Source organism: Megachile rotundata, chromosome 4, assembly GCF_050947335.1.
Source record: "Megachile rotundata isolate GNS110a chromosome 4, iyMegRotu1, whole genome shotgun sequence".
Lineage (NCBI taxonomy): Eukaryota > Metazoa > Arthropoda > Insecta > Hymenoptera > Megachilidae > Megachile > Megachile rotundata.
Genome location: NC_134986.1, coordinates 7,908,134 through 7,930,203, shown reverse-complemented (window position 1 = coordinate 7,930,203; position 22,070 = coordinate 7,908,134). Strand labels below are relative to the sequence as shown.

The 22,070-nt window shown below is 32.1% G+C and overlaps 1 protein-coding gene across 10 annotated transcripts in view; it reads right to left on the bottom strand.

The window, feature by feature from the left end:
• Positions 1-163: 163 nt before the first annotated feature.
• Positions 164-22,070, bottom strand: part of DIP-lambda (Dpr-interacting protein lambda) — a 126,163-nt gene continuing 104,256 nt past the window's right edge. For 9 of the 10 annotated variants that reach the window (XM_076531444.1, XM_076531442.1, XM_076531441.1 and 6 more), the window contains 8 exons: positions 15,534-15,636; positions 12,047-12,162; positions 11,331-11,516; positions 10,823-11,009; positions 10,198-10,329; positions 9,201-9,320; positions 8,783-8,953; positions 164-7,999 (listed from right to left, as the gene is read on the bottom strand). In XM_076531444.1, the coding sequence (XP_076387559.1) occupies positions 7,653-7,999; positions 8,783-8,953; positions 9,201-9,320; positions 10,198-10,329; positions 10,823-11,009; positions 11,331-11,516; positions 12,047-12,162; positions 15,534-15,588 (1,314 nt within the window). In that variant the 5' untranslated portion in view covers positions 15,589-15,636 and the 3' untranslated portion in view covers positions 164-7,652. Of the gene's footprint in view, positions 8,000-8,782; positions 8,954-9,200; positions 9,321-10,197; positions 10,330-10,822; positions 11,010-11,330; positions 11,517-12,046; positions 12,163-15,533; positions 15,637-16,269; positions 16,380-22,070 lie in introns of those variants that run through there. The other variant, XM_012279941.2, reaches the window with a different exon arrangement.

Sequence of the window (22,070 nt, the reverse complement as noted above, 5' to 3'; positions counted from 1 at the left end):
TTCTTGTGACTGTTTTACCATCAAATCAGAGGCTCAAATTTTTACGAACCGATCGAACTGCAATTTGCAAAATTTTAAGTTTTGAGACCTAAAAAACTCCTCGCGAGTTTATCTTTTGTTGATCATTTTATTTCCATGGAGGGAAACTTGAAACGCGATAAAGTAACATCGATAATAACATTTTATTGTCTGAAGTTAATAGTATCGTACATATACGCTCGTTCTTAACCGCAATTAATTCTATACATAATTTCCACATTTCCTTAATCACGCGTTATCCGTCATTTTTATAATTTTCTTCTTTTATAACTTCGATAAGTCATTGATATTTTTGATTTATAAAAGCTAAACGATCGTTCGTCGAAGAACCATTCGCGTACAGAGTTATATTCACCATTATTGCTGTTTGTACATATAAGTCGAATTTTCGGTCACGTTTTTTTTTAAACATAATTTACTTCTAAATAAAATAAGTTCTGTTTTAAAATATAATTTATCCTTAAACATAGTAAAATGATATCCAAGGTACCTTTTTTAAACAAAATTTACTTTTAAACGAAGTAAAACAATAGAATCGTTTGGTCACATGTTTCTTCAAGAAACATAATTTACCCCTAAAGTAAAATAATAATTAAATACAAAATTTCAAGATATACAAGACAAATAGACGATGATCTATTTCTTTCGAAGGAAATAGAGTCAAAATTTTCGTTGTGAGAAGTCTAACGAACGAGCAAGTTTACATTCGCTTGATTTTAATACCATATCTTACGCGTAGATAAGTATTTAACGAGTGACTAAATATTTCGTTTTTTAGGACATTTTCCAAAACTCTGAACACTCATTGTTATTTACTTTTCAAAACCAAATAAGAGTTATTTTAAAATCAATCCTGATTCATGATCAATGATCAAATTCAAACTAAATTCTTCATTCTAAATTCCTTGATTTCAAAAAGTAAATAAAAATGAGTTCTCAAATTTCTGGAAACACCTTTAGTTTCAATACGTCGCGTTACGAGACCACTTAACGTTACATTATACAAAACGTAGTCTCGTTTAACGTTTCTATCGGACTATACATACAGTGGTCGAAAAAAGAATCTGCATACTCTTTCAAATAGAATAATTCTCTATTATTTAATTTGTAGTTATTAGGAGGGGGTCTTTTTATAGAAGTTTAGTAATTTAGTTTATTAGACGACGAGTGAATTTTAACGTTTCGGAATTTAGAAATTTGGAACTTAGGGAATTTGGGGATTTTGAAATTTAGGTTATTGGGAATTGGGATTTGTAGAAATTTGGGCTATTGGGAATTGGGGATTTGGGAATTTGGGATTTGGGAATTTGGGATTTGGGAATTTGGGATTTGGGAATTTGGGATTTGGGAATTTGGCATTTGGGAATTTGGGATTTGGGAATTTGGGATTTGGGGTATTTGGGATTTGGGGTATTTGGGATTTGGGGTATTTGGGATTTGGGGTATTTGGGATTTGGGAATTTGGGATTTGGGAATTTGGGAATTTGGGAATTTGGGGTATTTGGGATTTGGGGTATTTGGGATTTGGGTATTTGGGATTTGGGGAATTTGGGATTTGGGAATTTGGGATTTGGGAATTTGGGATTTGGGAATTTGGGATTTGGGAATTTGGGAATTTGGGATTTGAGAAATTTGGCATTTGGGGAATTTGGCATTTGGGGAATTTGGCATTTGGAAAATTTGACATTTAGGGAATTTGGCATTTGGGGGATTTGGGATCTAGAAAATTTTGGAACTAGGAAATTGGGAATCTGGGGAATTTGGGATATAGGGAATTTTGGAACTAGGAAATTTGGCATCTGGAGAATTTGGGATATAGGAAATTTTGGAACTATGAAATTTGGAATCTGGGGAATTTGAGATTTAGAGACTTTTGGAACTAGGAAGTTTTGGAACGAAGTAATTTGGGGTCTGGGAAGTTAGGATCTAGGAAATTTAGGATCTAGGGAATTTGGGGAATTTTTAATTCGTAGAAATTGCGATTGAAGAAATTTGGTGACTTGAAAAGAATTTGTGCTTTGAGGAAGTTGAATTTTTAGGAATTTGAATATATGAAAACTTGAGAATCTGGAAATTTGGACTCTTAAGAATTTAAATTTTTTGAAATCTGAGTTTGTAGGAATTTGGACATTTGCGAATCTAGGAGTTTGAGAATTTGGGAAATTGAATTTACGGGATTTCCCATTTTTCAGGAATTAGGTTTTTCGAGAATTTAGGTATTCTGAAACTGAAACCTCACAATTTTGACAATTTGTGCATTCAGTAATTTAATACTTCAAGAACCTAAGAAATTTGAAACTTAAACTTATCCAATAGAATATACAAATATAGAAGTTCAAAAAATATGAAACTGAAAGATCTCAAAGATGTCGATCCACAAATTCAAAAAACCAAAAAACACTAAAAAAATTTCTAGTCGTTTGTCACAACATTAGAAAAAGTCACACTACGAAAGAGCACAGATATACTTTTCGACCACTGCATACCTCGTGTCATAACATATGTATCATGTACACACAACTTAATAGCTAATCATTCTTTTCTTAATCTCAGCACTTCCTCCTAGCCAACGTCAACGTTCGCTTCTCTATATTTTATATTTACACGTCGCACGCTCCCAGCGTATCGTTTTCTTCGCAACCGTATGTACATACTCAAAACATGGTCCTATATGATTCATATGTATCGTTGCACGTATACGCATTCTTTTTTTATGTCCATAAATTGGCCTCAGTATTTTTTTTTTGTTATTTTGATAGCGTAGCGACGTAATCGTAAGTAAGCGTTTTAGCATAACGATTAAAAGAATATCTAATAGGTACTGGTGTACCATATACCTTCTTTATCTAACTATCATACGTAGAATCTACAAAATTCGGTTCGCTTTTAGAAACTGAAGTAATGAGAGCTTTTCGTCGACTTGTTAGTATTTTTGTTCAGGGTCGCTTATGAAGTGTAGGTATACAAAAAATTGCGGTTGTGTTTGGTGGAAGTGAAACTTCTGACAGGTAGATATTTGGGGAGGCGTATAAGTGGATTTTTGAGGTGTTTGAAATTTTTGGAATTGGGAAATTTGGTGTTGGGAAATTTGGGAATTGGAAAATTTGAAAATTGAGAAATTTAGAAATTGGGAGAGTTGGGAATGGGAAATTTGGGAATTAGGAAATGTGGAAATGGGAAAAGTTGGAAATGGGAAATTTGGGAATTGGAAAATTTGAAAATTGAGGACTGTGGAAATTGGGAAAGTTGGGAATGGGAAATTTGGGAATTAGCAAATATGGAAATTGGGAAAGTTAGAAATAGGAAATGTGGAAATTGGGAAAGTTAGAAATGGGAAATGTGGAAATTGGGAAATGTGGAAATTGGGAAATGTGGAAATTGGGAAATGTGGAAATTGGGAAATGTGGAAATTGGGAAATGTGAAAATTGGGAAATGTAGAAATGGGGAAACGTAGAAATTGGGAAATGTAGAAATTGGGAAACGTAGAAATTGGGAAATGAGGAAACGGGGAAATGTGGAAATGGGGAAAGTTGAAAATGGGAAATGTGGAAATGGGAAATGAGGAAATTGGAAAAAGTTGAAAATGGGAAATATGGAAATTGGGAAAGTTGAAAATGGGAAATGTGGAAATTGGAAAATGTGGAAATTAGGAAAGCTGGAAATGGAAAATTTGTGAATTGGGAAATGTAGAAATATACAAATTGAGAAATTTGAAAGTTTGAAAACGTATGTTAAAGATCTAAGTATTTGGAAAATCGCAGTAGAAGTTTCACTTCCAATCACCTAAACATATTTCCATTAACATAACACTTCCTAAATGTATTTTCACAAAATTTCCATGGTACAATGCTATCAATATTTTTTTCAATATCCTCAATTACAAAAATCAAAATAAATTATAGTGTCAATATAAACGATTACAGTAAAAACATTCTTTGCATCAATCCTTGAAAATATCAGAAACCTCAATGGAGTTACAAGCATTTAGTAAGATGTTTCTAACGAGACTGGAACCGAACATGATTTTTTATCATAGGTATTATACTTATTGTCATTCGTTTTCTCGATCGAGCGAAATTCGTAATTACGTAGTATTCTCGCATTCGGTAATCAGAATTATGGTAACTTCGTATCCTAATTATGGTTAATGAATCCTTTCAAATTATTCCTATAATTTATGATGCAATCATCGAGGAAGCGCGAAATCGTAGCCCAATAACACCGGAGATACGAACGATCAAAAATAAATTGTTCGCGCGAGCAGTGTCTTTCATACCAATTTCAACAAGTACAAGTTAGGGTAACCATCGTTTCGATGATAATCGGTATTCTTCGTTATCGTTGTCGCCACTACCATTATACGTATATCGTCACTAATCGAAACGTATTGCGAAACTTTTATACAAACACGAACAGCCCTCTAGTAACTTGAGAATTCTCTAATCGAGGAATATACAGATACTATAATTTCAAATTTGGAAATTTAGAAATCGAGATAAATTCGAACATGGCTATCCAGAAATTGGGAAATATACGGTAATTTCAAATGTTCAAATTTGAAAATGAAGATACACGGTTGTAACGCTACTCACGTTTTTTCTATCACTTGCAGCTACCTTACGAAAAACAGTTTAGAACAATATTTGTAGGGTATGAAGTGCACGATAGATATTCGTAAAGCAAATTTTGAAAACAGTTTGTTCTCTTGGCAAAGTCAAGGTCACCTTGAGTTTTTTAAAAAGGAACATACATTTTTTTTATTCATAGCTTTAGAGGACATCGAGACGAATTTAAAACACATGTTACATGATATTTTTAGTAACGTATTATTCGATTTGCGGAAGAGGAAATGTGAAGTACTTAGCTTTTGACTTTGGTAGCGTAACCATTATTTGATTCTGAAGAGATTACTGAATGTAAACACGCGACTAGAATGTAAGAAAAATACACTTTATTTAATTACGTGTTCAAAATGTATGCCGTCTTCCATCACGTAACATTCTCTTGACTTTGCCAAGAGAACAACCTGTTTTCAAAATTTGCTTTACTAATATCTATCGTGCACTTCATACCCTACAAATATTGTTCTAAACTTTTTTTCGTAAGGTGGCTACAAGTAGAAGAAAAATCGTGAGTAGCGTTACAATACCCTGTATACAAACATGATAACTTCAAATATTTAACTAGAAATTTAAAAAGACAGTTCGGTAATTTAAGAATTTCAGAAATTTCTGAATTTAAAAATTTGTTAAAGTGACTTTCCACCTTTGAAATTGACGATTTATTTATACAACCTAATATTTACAATTGAATGAATTGATACAAGAAAGAAAGGAAATTTTTGACCACGTTAAAAAAACATCTTTTTGTTTAAACATCAATTAGTTTTTACAGAACATAGTTGATTGTTTAACTAGCGTAACTAGCGTTAAAAGACGTATCGTGTTATACCGATACGAGTGGGTCCATTTCGCGTCTTAATTACGTTTATCGGTTACCATATACGTATATTGTTACTTCATTGTACTTTTGGTTTCTATTACGTTGCGGGATAACACGAATGTTTCGAAGGTTCTTATTCTGTATCATGCAGCGTTGGCACGCTTTTTGAAAATCGTAATAGTATTATTTATATTACTCGCGACACCTGTACATCGTACAACGTAAGTACAATATTCGTTACATATAACAAGAACGTTCTCATAATTTTTAAGTTGATCAGCGATTAAATGATAGGACATCGTTGGATATTTAACTGGTAATATTAATTGCCAATTAATAATAATTATACTTGTACATTAATGTTAATTATACATTATTCAATATGAAATTATAATTAAATGCAATAATAGAACAGGTTTGGAAATTTATATCGACACCTCTCTGTATTTCATAATTTAATTTTATAGTATTATATTTGATATAATATTGTGGTTAATTATTATAATTTTCATAATTATAAATATTAGTTGCAATATTATGTTAAATATAATACTACAAGGTTGTTATTTTATAGCAATTATAAGAATAAATATTCAGTTGTAATGACTGCTGTTTGTTAATTATAATTACAATTATTATTTATATTGTATTAAATATAATAGTATACAGTTACAATTTTATAATCATAAAAACAAACGTAGTCGTTTATAATTGTTATGATATAATTATAATTACTCATCATATCATGTTTAATATAATATTACACAGTTATAATTTTATAATAATTATAAGCACAAATATATACAATTATAATTATTATAACTACAATCATTCATTATAATATCATATTAAATACAATATTGCCATTATTATAACTACAATTATCAGTTGTAACATCTTGTTCAAAATAGTGCTATAAGATTATAATTTTTTAATAACTATTGTAATAAACACATTCAAGTTATGAGACAAATTTTCAAACCTGTCCTATCTTAATTTGTTCATTTTATAAGTCAAAAAATTTGCTACAAAATGGTCACAAAATGGTTACAAAGTGACTTTACAAAATGGCAGTAATAACCTCTTCGTAAAATTAAAATTAAAATTTCTGTACATCAAATTAAATAAAACAGCAAAATAAAAATATTGGGGATGTTCTATCATTTTCTCGCGAACTGTACGATAAGAAAACACGTTTTTCGAATTTCATTCGGAATCGTTCGTAGACCTATACACATGGCCATTTTTAAATCTAGTTTTCACGCGAGCGATAATTTCTTAATATCATTTCCGTATTTACAACGTTTCTCGTTAAGGAAAACATTTTCGTATTGGTCGCGTCGCGATAACTGTACCGAGTTAAATCGAAGGAAAGGAAGACCTATTTGGAATGTACAACTCGTTCAAATTGTACCAACCACGAGAACTTGTTTCTCGTTGAATTTTTCTCGTTAATATCAAATACCAGGATATTTGTCATAGAATTTCGAACATACAGTGGTCCTCGACAATAAAGTTTCTATATAAAAGGTATTCAAAGAAAAATAAATAAAAATTAAAACATCTTCAAAGAACTAACAAAATATTATACTGGATATATAAATATTTCCTAATGCAACTTGAAGTAGCATATAAATCACACAGAATTTGATAAAAGTTTGTTTTCTAACAAGTACTATTTAAAATTCTTGTCACACAAATTCAATAAAATTCAATAAGTCAATAAGCAATAATTCAATAAGTATAAAGGAATGAATTTAACAAAAAATAATTTACTTAACAATTTTAACAAATTACTGTCAAGTATTCATGATATTAATCATATAATAAGAATGTTCTCATATTTTTATATTTATAATGAAGACGAATCACATTGTCAATTTTTACTTTTATCGTTATCCTTTATTTTCAATATTTATTTTCTGCTTCTATTGTTGATCGTTATCATGTAAATAAGTAATTATTTATTTACTGAATTAAGCATCGTCTTCCTTTGAACTTATTGAGGTTAATTCTGTACACGTAAAGAAATTGTACATGATAGACATTTTTTTGAGTTCATAAAATGGCGTCGAGGACCACAGCGACACCAACTAGGTTCACGTCCGAAAATCTTCGCGTTCGACCATTACTTTATTCTTTTCGTCGTTAAAATATCTTGGTTAACGATTTAAAGGATAAATATCATGGTTGAGAATAATTGGCAGAGAAGTATCGTGATCGACGTGGAATGATGTTTGGAATTAGCGGTGTTTATGATCACCCAAGGTGGGGACAAAGATGGCAACACCAACGGCCTCTCCGTTCCATGACCTTCCTGGAAAGTACTTCCGGTCATTATTTGCGTGGTACTAAAATCCTCGTTTCCGGACGAATCGAACTCGTCGAAAGCGTTCCCGTGTATTCTCCTGCTGTTGCTGTTCTTCTTCTTCCCCTTCGGCACGGATTTCTTTCGTGGTTTCACGTCGATATTTTTTACGAAGCTGCTGGGAGTCGATTTCGCCACGAGATGAAGCTCTAAACAATAAAATGTATGAGTTATTTTAAACTGATGGATACGAAGTACATGTGTATGTGTAGGTTTGTATATTGAGGGGATTGAGAGAAAATTGCGACTGGGGGAAAGAAATGGGAAAATTGAAACATTTGGCAATTTGTGGATGTGGAGATTTGTGAGATGTGCAGGATTTGAGAATTTTAATTCTAAATTTAAGGAATTTGAGGAATTAAGAATTTAGGAATGAAGGATATTAGAATTTTGGGGACTTCAGGATTTGGGAAATTTGGAATTTAAGAGTTTGGTAGTTTAGAAGTTTCGAGGGTAGGAAATTTTCATATTTTAGGACTGAATAATTTGGAATTATTAAAATTTAGTAATGTAGAAATTTGGAAACAGAAATTGAGAGATGTGAGAATTTGGAAATTTAGAAATTAGGAAATGTGGAAATTGGGAAATTTAGAAATTAGAAAATATGGAAATTGAGAAAGTTGGAAATGTGAAATTTGGGAATTGGAAAATGTGGAAATTGGGAAATTTGGGAGTTGGGAAATATGAGAATTGAGAAAGCTGGAAATGTGAAATTTGGGAATTGGAAAATGTAGAAAATGGGAAATATGAAAATTTGGAAGAGTGGTAATTTGGAAGTGTAGAAATTTAGAAATGTGAAAACTTAAACATTCAGAATATTAAGAATATAAAATCTAGAAACATTAGAATTCATGAATTCAGAAATTTAATCTAAATTTAATTTAATAACATTCGCACATAAATTAACAATAAAATTTGTAAGATATATTTACCTTGCAAACGTACAACACCATCAGCTTTCCCAAGTGCATTGGCGGACGAGCAAAAGTATTCTCCAAGGTCTCTTTTTTCCAAGGAATTCACGGTAAGATTCATCAGCAACGAATAATCGTTTAATGGGTATTCCGATATCGTGTATTTCTCGCTTGGTAGCAATTTTTCCCCTGAAATTCGAAACAAAGTAATCGTATTATTTATATACTTCTTCAATGTTATTCTTCAATTTTATCTCCAAACGATTCTACACATTTTTTTCTGTGTTTCGTAAACGAATTCGTGATCAATTTCATTTCATTTCATTTCATTTTTATTCTCAATTCAACTTCTCAATTTTTATTTTCATTCTCATTTTCATTCGTAATTATTCTTGTGAATAATATAATTCGTGGGGCTTCTGTAATTATTAATTACCTGTATTTCTGTACCACGTGTTCATCGCTTGTGGAGATGCTTCAACGTGACACTGAAGGACAACGTCGCTGTCTATCGGTGCTGCGACCAGTTGATTCGTTACTTTTATAACAGGTTGGACTGAAACAGGTACATTCTGAATATTACATTGGACAGAAACAGGTACATTCTGAACATTACATTAGACAGAAACAGATACATTTTTTATAATGTGATGGACTGAAGCGGATAAATTTTTTATATTACATTGGACTGAAACAGATATATTTCCTATGTACATTGGACCGAAGCTGATACACTTTCTACAGTCCCTGGCCATCGAAGGACCGCAGAAAATTTTACTTTTATGGCTATAACATTATGTCGTATATGGAAAATTGTCTTAGGTCATGCAAAATTATTATTAAATACGTTGATAACATATACATAGCGATTTGTTATCGTGATAATAAATTGTGTGGGTGACGAGCGATTAAGGGTCGTGCGAGCGTTTACGTTAGGCTCGAGTATCGATAGCGCGTCAGGTGAAATTTGAATGCCATAGAAAATGTCTGCCTACTCAAAAGACTAGTTTACAACTCTCCAACCACATTATCTGAATTGAAAAGAATTATAGATATTTGGGAAAATAATGAAGATATAAGGCATGTGATGTATACAGAGCATGCCGGAAGCTGTGACCAAAGCAAAGGGTGGAAATACAAGATATTAACGTGTGTTAATAATGTTATGTACAGTAGTAGTGTATCATGGTAGCTAATAAGTTAACAGGCCTTTTAATTTTACGGAAAACGCGAAAAATGCTGAAAATAGTGGTGCTAATTCGATGGCTGGGGACTGTATATCACATTGGATCGAAACAGTAAGTATAATTTCAATAATTATGTCCACAATAATGCATTACTATTGTCTTACAATCTATACGTTCTTTGAAATTTTTACGTGCATCTCGTACATAAGAACAGCAAATTTCCAAGGAATTTATACGTATACGTACAATGAACGTCGACGGAATAACGTTTAATGACGGTCGGAGGTACGTTGTTGCTGGCTATGCAGAGATACGTGCCCATTTCTTGTCGAAGGACTCCGGACAATTCAAGAGTTTCTCCCACGTAAGTTTTTAACGCTGGAAAATTAAATATTATACGGTTAGTAGTCGTTCTGTTCTTTATTTCTGCACTTTTCTTATTTTTAAACGATGTACATTCCTGATATACGTCGTTTAATTCGACGATGGCTGTTATAGAGAGCTTCTAATATGCTGCATTTGAGGGTTTGCAAATTTATACATTTCTATTTTTCTCAATTCGATAACTCGAAAGTCTAAAAATCTGTTAAGTTCTAATTTGGAGAAACTGAACTGTATAAGTCATAAATTAAAAATTTGTAAATCTGTATGTTTGTATATTCTAAAATTTGCAGTTTTCAAAATATATAAGTCCTTAAAAACTTGAATATTATAATTCAAAAGATGTAAACAGTCGAATGCTCGAAAACTTGAAATCATGAAAAATAGAAAGATGGCTGAATTTCCGCCATATTTAATTTTTTAAGAATGGTCCACTTAATTGTAGAAAACGTAGATTAACAAAAGACTAGTAGACAATGGTGTATCTTACATCGTTTTTGTCCATCTTCTCTAAGAGTAATGTTCCGACCATCTTCTCTTTTCCACGTGACGGTAGGTTTCGGTGAACCAGTCGCGACGCACCTTAACCTCACATTTCCACCTTCATGGGTCACCATTCCCTCCGCAGACTCATCGTCCATGATATCTGGCGGTATCACGACTTCCATATAACCGTTCTAAAAGTCAAACAGTTCAATCATACTTTACATATCATTTTATTTATCGATATAAGTCACGTGTTACATCCAATAACTTAACCCTTTGCACTCCTTAATTTTTACCTACGAACTTTTCAATTTACAACATTTATCAAGAATTCAAAACACGTATTACATGATATTTTTATTAACATATAACTCGACTTACAGAAGTGAAAATGTGTATATTCAACCAATCTATTTTTCTAAATTACTTATAAAGTCCAACAGAAATATCGAACCACGCACGACATAGGAGTGCAAAGTGTTAAACATAAATAATTATTTATCGATATTTACCTGACTACGCATGGGTTCCGTGTTCACCTGGCACATGTAAGCACCGGAATCGTTCTTTTGAACGTTCGACACGTGCAATTTCCACGTGTTGTGTCCATTATGCGTGACGGACAGTCGTGGATTATGTGCCACCAAGTGAGTGTGAATTGCCAAGATCGCTCGGGAATCGGATTTTATCCAAGCGACCTAAAATAAAAGTAGAACCTCACAGGTCGCAATAGAACCAACGACTCGATCAAAAAATTTATTTACACAAAAATATTTGAATGTTCGGCAACCAATATTTGCCTAACTGAATATCTTCTATTTTCCAGTTAAAAAATCAGTAAAAATTCGAGGCAAATATGAATGAATATTAAAAAATAGTTAAACAAACTTTATTTAATAAATCCTTAAATCAGTATTTGGTTAATTAAAGACTCATTATTTTCCAGTAAAAAAATCAGTAAAATGTTATTACAATATGTGTCTATATGCACAGAGTTTTGAAAGTAAATGGTCAATAAACTAATAGATACTGAATGTTAAAGATTCTAATAGAATTTATCTTTATTATTAAATAGAATAAATGCTGTTTTATAATAATTCTATGTGATCAACATGTCTGTCAATTTTGGATTAGAAGTTTTGTATGTATCAACTTAATATATCCACAATAAACCATTTCACGTGTACCGTAAAGGATTATTGTATATAAAGTTATTTAACAATCTTACCTTATACGACTGTAAATGATTAACGACGCAGGTAAAGAATACGTCGCGACCCTGAATCACCGTGTGGTTCTCCAAAGGAGCTAAAAATTCTGGCAGTGGTTCTGGAGTTATTTGACCTGAAGAAAATCAAAATATAATACAGAAGGTTAATTTTATAGTATAACGTATAAGTCTGATGGTGAGACTCTTTATCATCAAAGACCATGGTGATGAACACAGTATAAACACAGTTTCTTTCTTTAATTCTTTGCACTATTTTGAGTCCTCTTAAAATAAAGTTTATAGTTTTCAGGATAAAAGAGCTTTTCCTATTTTCAATATTCAAATAGAATAAGGTCTCACTTATCAAGAACCTCGCACACCTTGTTTCCACATCAGAAACCCAAGACCTCCATCACGAAATTCTAATTCATCCGCATCCAAATAAAAAATAATACACGAATAAAATAGTAGCAAAGTTCGAGTATTCCCTCTTGTTTCCCCACATTGCAAATTCCTCAGATTTCATTTTCCCAAAATCCTAAATTCCACAAATTCCAAATTCCACAAATCTCCAATTCCACAAATCCTCAATTCCACAAATCCCCAATTCCACAAATTCCAAATTCCACAAATCCCCAATTCCATAAATCCTCAATTCCACAAATCCCAAATTCCACAAATCCCCAATTCCATAAATCCTCAATTCCACAAATCCCAAATTCCACAAATCTCAAATTCCACAAATCCCCAATTCCACAAATTCTCAATTCCACAAATTTCATATTCCACAAATTCCAAATTCCACAAATCCCCAATTCCATAAATTCTCAATTCCACAAATCCCAAATTCCACAAATCCCCAATTCCATAAATCCTCAATTCCACAAATCCCAAATTCCACAAATCCCAAATTCCACAAATCCCAAATTCCACAAATCCCAAATTCCACAAATCCCAAATTCCACAAATCCCAAATTCCACAAATCCCAAATACCCCATATCCCAAATACCCCAAATCCCAAATACCCCAAATCCCAAATACCCCAAATCCCAAATACCCCAAATCCCAAATACCCCAAATCCCAAATACCCCAAATCCCAAATACCCCAAATCCCAAATACCCCAAATCCCAAATACCCCAAATCCCAAATACCCCAAATCCCAAATACCCCAAATCCCAAATACCCCAAATCCCAAATACCCCAAATCCCAAATACCCCAAATCCCAAATCCTCCAAATCCTAATTCCCAACAGACTAAATTTTAAAATCCCCAAATTTCCAGAGTTCTAAATTTCTAAATCCCCAAACGATTCAAAGAATCAAGACTCCTCTTAAAGTTCCTCAAGCCACACCTTGTTTCCATATCAGAAACCCAACACTTCCATCACGAAATTCTAATTCATCCCCATCCAAATAAAAAATAACAACACCCGAATAAAATAGTAGTAAAGTTTCCCTGCCCCCCGAGCTTTTACGATCGAATAAATCTGAGAGGCAGAGGCGAGGACCGGTGAGGTTCATATTTTCCCCGATCGATTTAAAAGCATCGGGAAAAAATTGAACCGCCAAATTGAGAAAAGGAAACAAACAAGCGTCGAACGAAAAAGGCCGAAACAAGCGTCGCCGTATTTGCGTATCGTATCGGATTGAGAAAAGGAAAAAGAATCGAGCTTCATGAGCAGAGTTTTCTGAAAGGGTCGAGATTACCTTTGGCCGACAACGAGGGACCACGCGACGAGGAAATTACGTCTACTTCCGTGCTGGCGAGTAGGTCAAATATCTATCCGGCTTTTCAGATCACAGAAGCTCCGTGCTAACTCGGAAAATTCCACGGATTCCGCTACTAGAAAGCAAAGATTGGCTCGGCACTCGGGAAAAGACAAAGTATGGAAGTTGCATCACGCATCTACGAGCCACGGAATCTTTTCCGTAAATATACGGATCCTAGCCACCGGCTATATATGGGATACTCGCGAATATATCGTTTACGAGCTCCGTAAACGGAACAAACTCACGATTATTTATTGAACCCGCAGGTACGACGTTATACAGCATCCCACTATGATAATCCACATTTTACTGTTTACAATTTTTTTTCGTTTTTTTTTTTACTGCATGGAAGTATTATTTGTTTAAATTGTTTGTTTAGTTATTTATGTTTAGTTCAAATAACGGAGGAATTTGTGTAACAGCTTGGATGTTGGGAAAATGTGCTTATTTATGATTTGTTGTGTTGTTTGTATAGGGGTGAGTTTTATTTGAATTTATCGCTTATTAAGAATTTATCTTACATTATTAAAAATTTGTTTTATAGTATTCAGGTGTTATTTCATATTGTTATAGTTAGTTTTTGTATTATTGAGAATTTGTTTTATGTTATGAAGGATTTGTCTTATATTATTAAGAGTATGTTTTATATTAATAAGAGCTTGACTTACATTGTAAAAATTTTTCTTTAATAATATTGAAAATTTGTGCTATTTTATTTAGTATTTGTCTTATATTATTAAGACATTGTCTTACATTAATAAAAAATTTATCATGCATTATTTACAATTTGTCTTGTACTCTCAAAAATTTGCTTTAATTTATGAAAAGTTTGTCTTGTATCATTAAAAATATCAGTTAGAAATAATCATATTGACTACCTGAAATTATAAATAATAAATAAAATAAAACATTGTGAAAATATTTGGTAAAATTTGTTAAAATAAAAATATTATTTAATCAAAATTTCGACTGCTCCAATGTGATATAAAACATTAATTTATTAAATGTTCTTATAATCGCATTTTTTGAATAAGAGGTCACTTTTGAATCTTTAAAATATCGACACTTCTGTCATCTTGTAGTATCAAGAATAAAATACAATTGACATCAATACGAAATTTAATTTCTGGAGAGACCTAACAGTGAATAATATATTTCAAAATATCGATAAAACTTAAATCAATATATACATTCTTCATTTTTATAAAAAATGAATATATATATTCTTAATCTCAATAAAAAATGACTACATGTATTAATTTTTAATCTTGAGAAAAATTAATTAACTTGAGAAAAATAAATACACACATTAATTCTTAACCTTAAAAAATATGAATACTGATGTTAATGATTTAAATAAAAAATCAACACAATTTCAAGAGAAGCATCACAATAAAAATAAAATTAATTTACAGTAAGTTCAAAAAAAAGAAATTTAATGAAAAGAATTACAACAAATGTAACAAAAGAAACATTACACTCTATTAAATTTAAAAAAGAAATTAAAATGAAAGCATTACAAAAATAATAAGAAAAGGAATTTGCAATAAGTTGAAAAAAGAAATTCAAAGAAAATCATCACAATAAATTTTACAATTCAAGAAGACACTGAATGGTTGAAACGACCTTTGATAATTTCAGTGTTAAAGCTATATTTTCGCAGCGGTTATCAAATCTCAAAGACAAAGAAAGAAATTCCGTAGAAATTCCGACGATAAGAAAAGTCACTTACATGAGCAAAGCTGCAGAACCGAGGTGAAGAGGGCTGCGAGTTTCCGCGCTGCCATGAGAATCAGCCTCTTTCGCTATAACGCTTCGGGACACTGGTTAGCTATCTGCAAGCAAAGAGAACCAGATTTACCTTATTTTCTCTACAGCGATAAAAGTAACAAAAGTAATAAAATTGTACAAGATATTTCGAATGCGTTGTACTCTCTAGAGTGTTGGTAGCGTTTAGTTACATGACCTACTTATTATGCATGTCGCGTTACGTCAAAACGCCTGCAGAATGTACTCGGATTTCTTTCGGATTAATAAAAGTGAAATTTGGGGTTTCAAATATTTGTGAAAATATGAGAGGAATACTATCGGTATTTTATTTAAAGATGGACTAATTTGTTTGTATATAATTAGACGCTAAATACGCGAATATGGAAGTTTCTTTTTGTATTGAGGTTAATTCGGTATACTTATACAACCCTAACTTAAAGAACTGAAATAACTTATACAACCCTAACTTCCAAATTACAATAATTTAAATTTAATCAATTAATAGTTTAAATTATTCAGATCTTCAAATTTCTAAACTTTCAAGTTTTGTTCTCAGATTTAAATTTCTGAATTATGAAATTATTAAACTGAAAACTTATCCAACCCTTATCCCCAAATTACTAAATTTCCACTCTGCCCAGTTCCTCAAGCTCCCACCCTAAAAACTGACGCCTTATTTCTCAAATTCCCAAACTTACAAATTCCCAACTTCCGCGCAAACATCCGCCATATTGTACACGGCAAGCATCGTATCCGATTACCTAATCCCAGCAGAGAGCTCGGACCCGATTATTCGTCCACATATCCGTCTCTGAAATCAGAATTCGGGTCGTAAAGCACTTCGTATCCCCCGTCAAAATAAAAGCTTGACGAAAAAGCCACGAATCCTCTGGTTCGTGGTGGACGACGTCTGTTTCTTTCACGTCGCGAAATAAATCGCGCGAAAGCATATTTCGCGTAAAGCGCAAAACGAAGAAAACAAACGGTGGAAACGTTGAACGTATCTCCGGATGAAATTTCATCGGTTTTCGGCTATATCAAAGTTACGTAAATTGACAGCGCACGCGTGCTTGGTCAAGAGAAAAAGGGAACGCGTACGTTCCAATAAGCAATACCCGTATCGCCTGACCGAATAACCACCAGCTAACCTGTCAGAAGCAGCCATCGACGTCCAACTCCACGAAACCTACTGCTGCTCTTACTCGCAGAGCAGCTGAGCGAAAATACTTTTGTTTTTCTTCGCTTTCGTAGAATTTATCAAACGGTTAACGGTCGTTCGATCTTGCTCGATAGATTAATTCTGCACGGTTGCACGGTTGCGAGCCTGCGCTATGATCTTTCGATTTCACACTTTGACTGCTGTTTTACGATCATTTTTACTGGATCGTTTAATAATTATTCACGGTGTTAAATTTTTGAATTTCAACTTTTGAAATTTCTGAATTGTGGCTGAATTCCTAGATTACCAAATATAGACAATAAATCTTCATTTTTGAATTTCTGAGATAGCAAATTATGAACTTGTTCAATCTTGATTCTCAAGTTATTAAGGTACAAACTTTTCCACCCCTAATTCTAAAATAAGCAAACCATGAGCTTTTGCAAACCTAACCCCCGAATTACTACGTTACAATAATTTATATTTAAACATTTAATAGTTTAAATTATTCGAAGTTTTAATTTTCCAATCTTTCAAATTTTTAAGTTTTGAAAGTTAAAAATTTAAATTTCTGAATTATGGCTGCACAAATTTTTCGAGTTGAACTCCTAAATCATCAAATCTCTCTAAGTCTTTATTTATCTAAGATACAAAATTACGAACTTGTTCAATCTTCATTCTTAAATTATTAAACTACAAACTTTTCCACCCCTAATTATAAAATAAGCAAAACACGAACTTTCCCAAGTCTAGCACTCGAATTACCACATTACAATAATTTAAATTTGACCATTCAATAATTTAAAGTTTAAATTATTCAGAGCTTCAAATTTAAAAACTTTCAAATTTTCAAGTTTAAATTTCTGAATTATGACTCCACAAGTTTCTCAATATAAATTTCACAAGCTTTTATTTTCAAATTTTTAATAGATAGAAGTAAATTTATAGAAGCTTAAAAGATAAATTGAATAGAAACTTGAAGAGATAAACTTTTAGAAACTTAAATAACCCTAATTCTTAAATTACCAAACCACAATCTTCTCCTTCTTTAATTCTTAAATAACTAAACAATAAACCTTCCCAGCTCAAACTCCCAAATTATTTAATTATTATATTTAATGACTTAAATTACTGTAATTTGGTAATTGATAATTTAATAATTATTAAATTTAATAATTTGAATTCCCTCACGAATTAGTCTCGCCACTAAACTGCAGGGGGTTAATTTAATAACGTAAATTATTAAATTTATTATAAATTATTTATTTGAATTTAACAATGAATCCTAGCAGTATAATTTCCGTGTTAGGTGCGTCAGTCAGAACCAGCTATTCGCATCTACAATATTAACCCCTTTGCTTATAACGTCGAGTCAGATTCCTGACGCAAGTTACACTTCAAATGTGTCAAACATGAATCTTATTTATACCAGGAGTTTTCAGTTCAATATCGATTATAATTTATACAACCAAAGATCGCTAAATGTATATCAATATACTTAAGCTAATTTACGTATTATCCCTTATTTATTTTGTTATGCACAAAAACCCCATATGAAGGTTTTAATAAAAATTTATTTCGATTACCTGCAATATTAATTTTTAACAACATTATTGTTATGACGGATCACGTTTTTGAACTGCTGAAGACCGGTCCTAAATTTCTAAATTTTCATACTCAGGTACAAATTTCTAAATTTCCATTCTTGTGTACAAATTTCTAAATTTTTATATTGAACCACAAATTTCTAAATTTTCATACTCAGGTACAAATTTCTAAATTTCCATTCTTGTGTACAAATTTCTAAATTTTTATATTGAGCCACAAACTTCTAAATTTTCATACTCAGGTACAAATTTCTAAATTTCCATTCCTGTGTACAAATTTCTAAATTTGCATACTGAGTCATAAATTTCTAAATTTTCATACCTCCATATTGTATGTATTTATTTAATGAAGTAAAGATTTTCCCAGGATAGCACAACAGTAGCCCTGAATTTTACCTATAATTTAAATAAATATTGGCATAGTCGATCGATATCTTTGATCGATCACGTGAAATTTTACTAACACCATTTCTCTTCCAAAATTTTTAAATTAATAAAATTGATTAAATATAAACGCAATCATTTATTAGCTACGGTATAAATTTCTAAATTCCCATATCAGCTGAAATTCCTAAATAGTCCTCTATAAATTTCTAAATACCCAAATTAAAAATTTAAAGACTCATTTCTAAATCCCGAATCGGCAAATACCTAAATTCAGATGACTCGATACATTACAAATCCTAGGTTTAACATCGATGGTGATGGCAAATCCGGAATTAACGAATCGTCGAATTTTCATGTGACGACTCGCGATTGTATCGCCGTTTATTGCCGCTGGTAATTCATACTGTGTATTGTATATCGTCGATTTCTAAATCAAGAAACGAATAAATAATGAAACCAACAAAATTTTATTCGTAACCGAAATCGAATACTCTCTATCCATTTTTAATTCCTGTGGAAAAGACTCTTGACGGAAAAACAACTTCTTATCAGGAAGTCCTCTTAAAAACAGGAATCTCTTGGTGTGATAACAGGAATCTTTTGACGGAATAAGGGGAACTGATTAATGGCAATATCTGGTGACAAACAAACTCAGGACTAACTTTCGGAACCTCCGGAAAGCTGATACGCTTCGGCGGTACTTGTTTATCTTGTTTTGGTCAGAGACAAGATGATTCCCAAAAATGTGCAAAATTTCGTAATTTTAGTAGTTTCAAAAAGCGATATTTTGTCGTACTTTTTTCAGAGACATTCTTTAGACTATACTCGAGAGTCGTATAGAGATTTCGTAATTTCGCTTTGAAAACTTTTTAAAACACAACGAACGAAACCGTATAGAAACATTTTTAAAAAAGTTTTTAGAGCGAAATTGCAAAATCTCTATACTCAAGTATAGTCTAAAGAATATCTCTGAAAAGTACGACAAAATATTGCTTTTTAAAACTACTAGAATTACGAAATTTTTGGAAACATTTTGTCTCTCCTGACCGAAAAGATAAATACCGGAGGATTTGAATTTTTGAGGTACAAAAAATTAATCCTGAATTGTTTGTCACAAGAGTTGACTCTTCAAGTGAATTTAAAAAGCTCGCAAGCAGTACAGGATTACGTTACTTGGAACATTCTGGCAGAAATCCGTTTCACCGAGGTCAACTGACAGAATGACGAGGGACGCGGCGATAAAGGAAACGCGTTAACGGAAGTAAACCCGTGCAACCGAATCACGTTCTGCCCTTCGACTTTTCGTGAATCCCGTCACCAATCTGCTCTATGAGAACAAAGGAATATTTTGCGAGCGAAATCCATTATCCGTTGGTTCGACGACCGAAAATTCCGGAGGGTCTAACGTTTCACGCGTTTATTCTCTCCTCTGTTCTTCCCTTCCAGATCATCGACACGAGAAATTATCTCTGGGCAGTATTAAACAATTTTCTACAATTCGAAATTTAAAAGGATTTTATATATTTAGGAAATTTGAAATGTGGGAACAATTTGAAATTTAAAAGGATTTTATATATTTAGATGTTTGAATTTTTATGTAATTGGCAAATTTCAAATTTAGATACGTGGTGATGTAGGTGTATTTTGATGTATGATCAAGTTTTTTAAATTTGTAAGTTGGTAATTTCAAAATGCACATTTTACACGGTTTGCACAATTTAATGTGCAGGTATAAGGTATTTAGATATGTAGAAACTGTGGGAAATGGAGAAATGTAGAAACTGTGGAAAATGTAGAAATGGAGGGAATGCAGTAAATTAGAAATGGGGAATCTGCATGATTTCAGAGTTGGTAATCTGCAAATTTACTTATAGTAAGTTAACTTCCAAATTTTCTAATTTAAGAACTTTTCAATATTCTCATTTAGAAATTTAATAATTGGAAAATTTGGAAATATGAAAATTTGTATCTGTTATACATATGTGTTAATCTAATAGATACAATGTGATTTTAGATACGTAATCTTTTTATTTAAAAGCTTGATGATTGGAAAAATTAGAAATATAAAGACTTAAACAATAGAAATCTTGAAATTCTCAAATTTATAACCATATAAATTGAAAATGAGATTTCGAAGTTTGGAAATATTAAATACTCAAACCTCTAAATGTCACAATATAAAAATGTCCTAATTTCAAGCACGAAAAAATTAAAAATAAAAGAACATAAAAGCATAGAACTCGCATTATGAAATAATTTACAACAAAATTTTACTGAAGTAAAATTTCAGTCGAAACGAACAGTCCCATTAGATCGAGCAAGTGTCTGGCGGCGTTCGCAAGTAGCTACTTCGGAAAGTCCATTTTCAGGCCTGACCTGGAGCAACCCCCGAAACCGTACGATCTTAGTACGAGTGAAATATCTCGAGGCAAAAACAAAATCGTGACACAGTTACACATAATAATTTTAACACAGAATATTTATTAAGAGAAGATAATGTTAAATATGATAGTAACGTGAAATTTTAAGGAGTTAGGTAATTTGTTTGCTACGAATTGACCTGCTCTAAGTGCTATACATATTATTTATCGATATCAATTTTGATGGTGCACCTGTATCTGTTTGTCACATATCAAAGTATGTAGAAAGTGTTAAATTACATATCAAGATGTGTAGTACCTGTTACTCACATATCAAAGCATGTAGAAATTGTTAGTCACGCATTAAAGCATGTAGTATCTAATAGTTACATATGATAGTCTCATACTACAGCATATAGTACTTATTAGTCACGTATTATCAAAGCATGTAGCACCTGTTAGTCACATATCAAAGCATGTAGTACCTGTTAGCCATACATTAAAGCTAGTATCTGATGGTCACATATGATAGTCATAAACTACCTCATATTATACTACAGCATACAGTACTTATTAGTCACGTATTATCAAAGCATATAGTACCTGTTAGTCACGTATCAAAGCATGTAGTACCTGTTAGCCATACATTAAAGCTAGTATCTGATGGTCACATATGATAGTCACAAACTACCTCATATTATACTACAGCATATAGTACTTATTAGTCACGTATTATCAAAGCATGTAGCACCTGTTAGTCACATATCAAAGCATGTAGTAGCTGTTAGCCATACATTAAAGCTAGTATCTGATGGTCACATATGATAGTCATAAACTACCTCATATTATACTACAGCATATAGTACTTATTAGTCACGTATTATCAAAGCATATAGTACCTGTTACTCACGTATCAAAGCATGTAGTACTTGTTAGCCATACATTAAAGCTAGTATCTGATGATCACATATGATAGTCATATACTG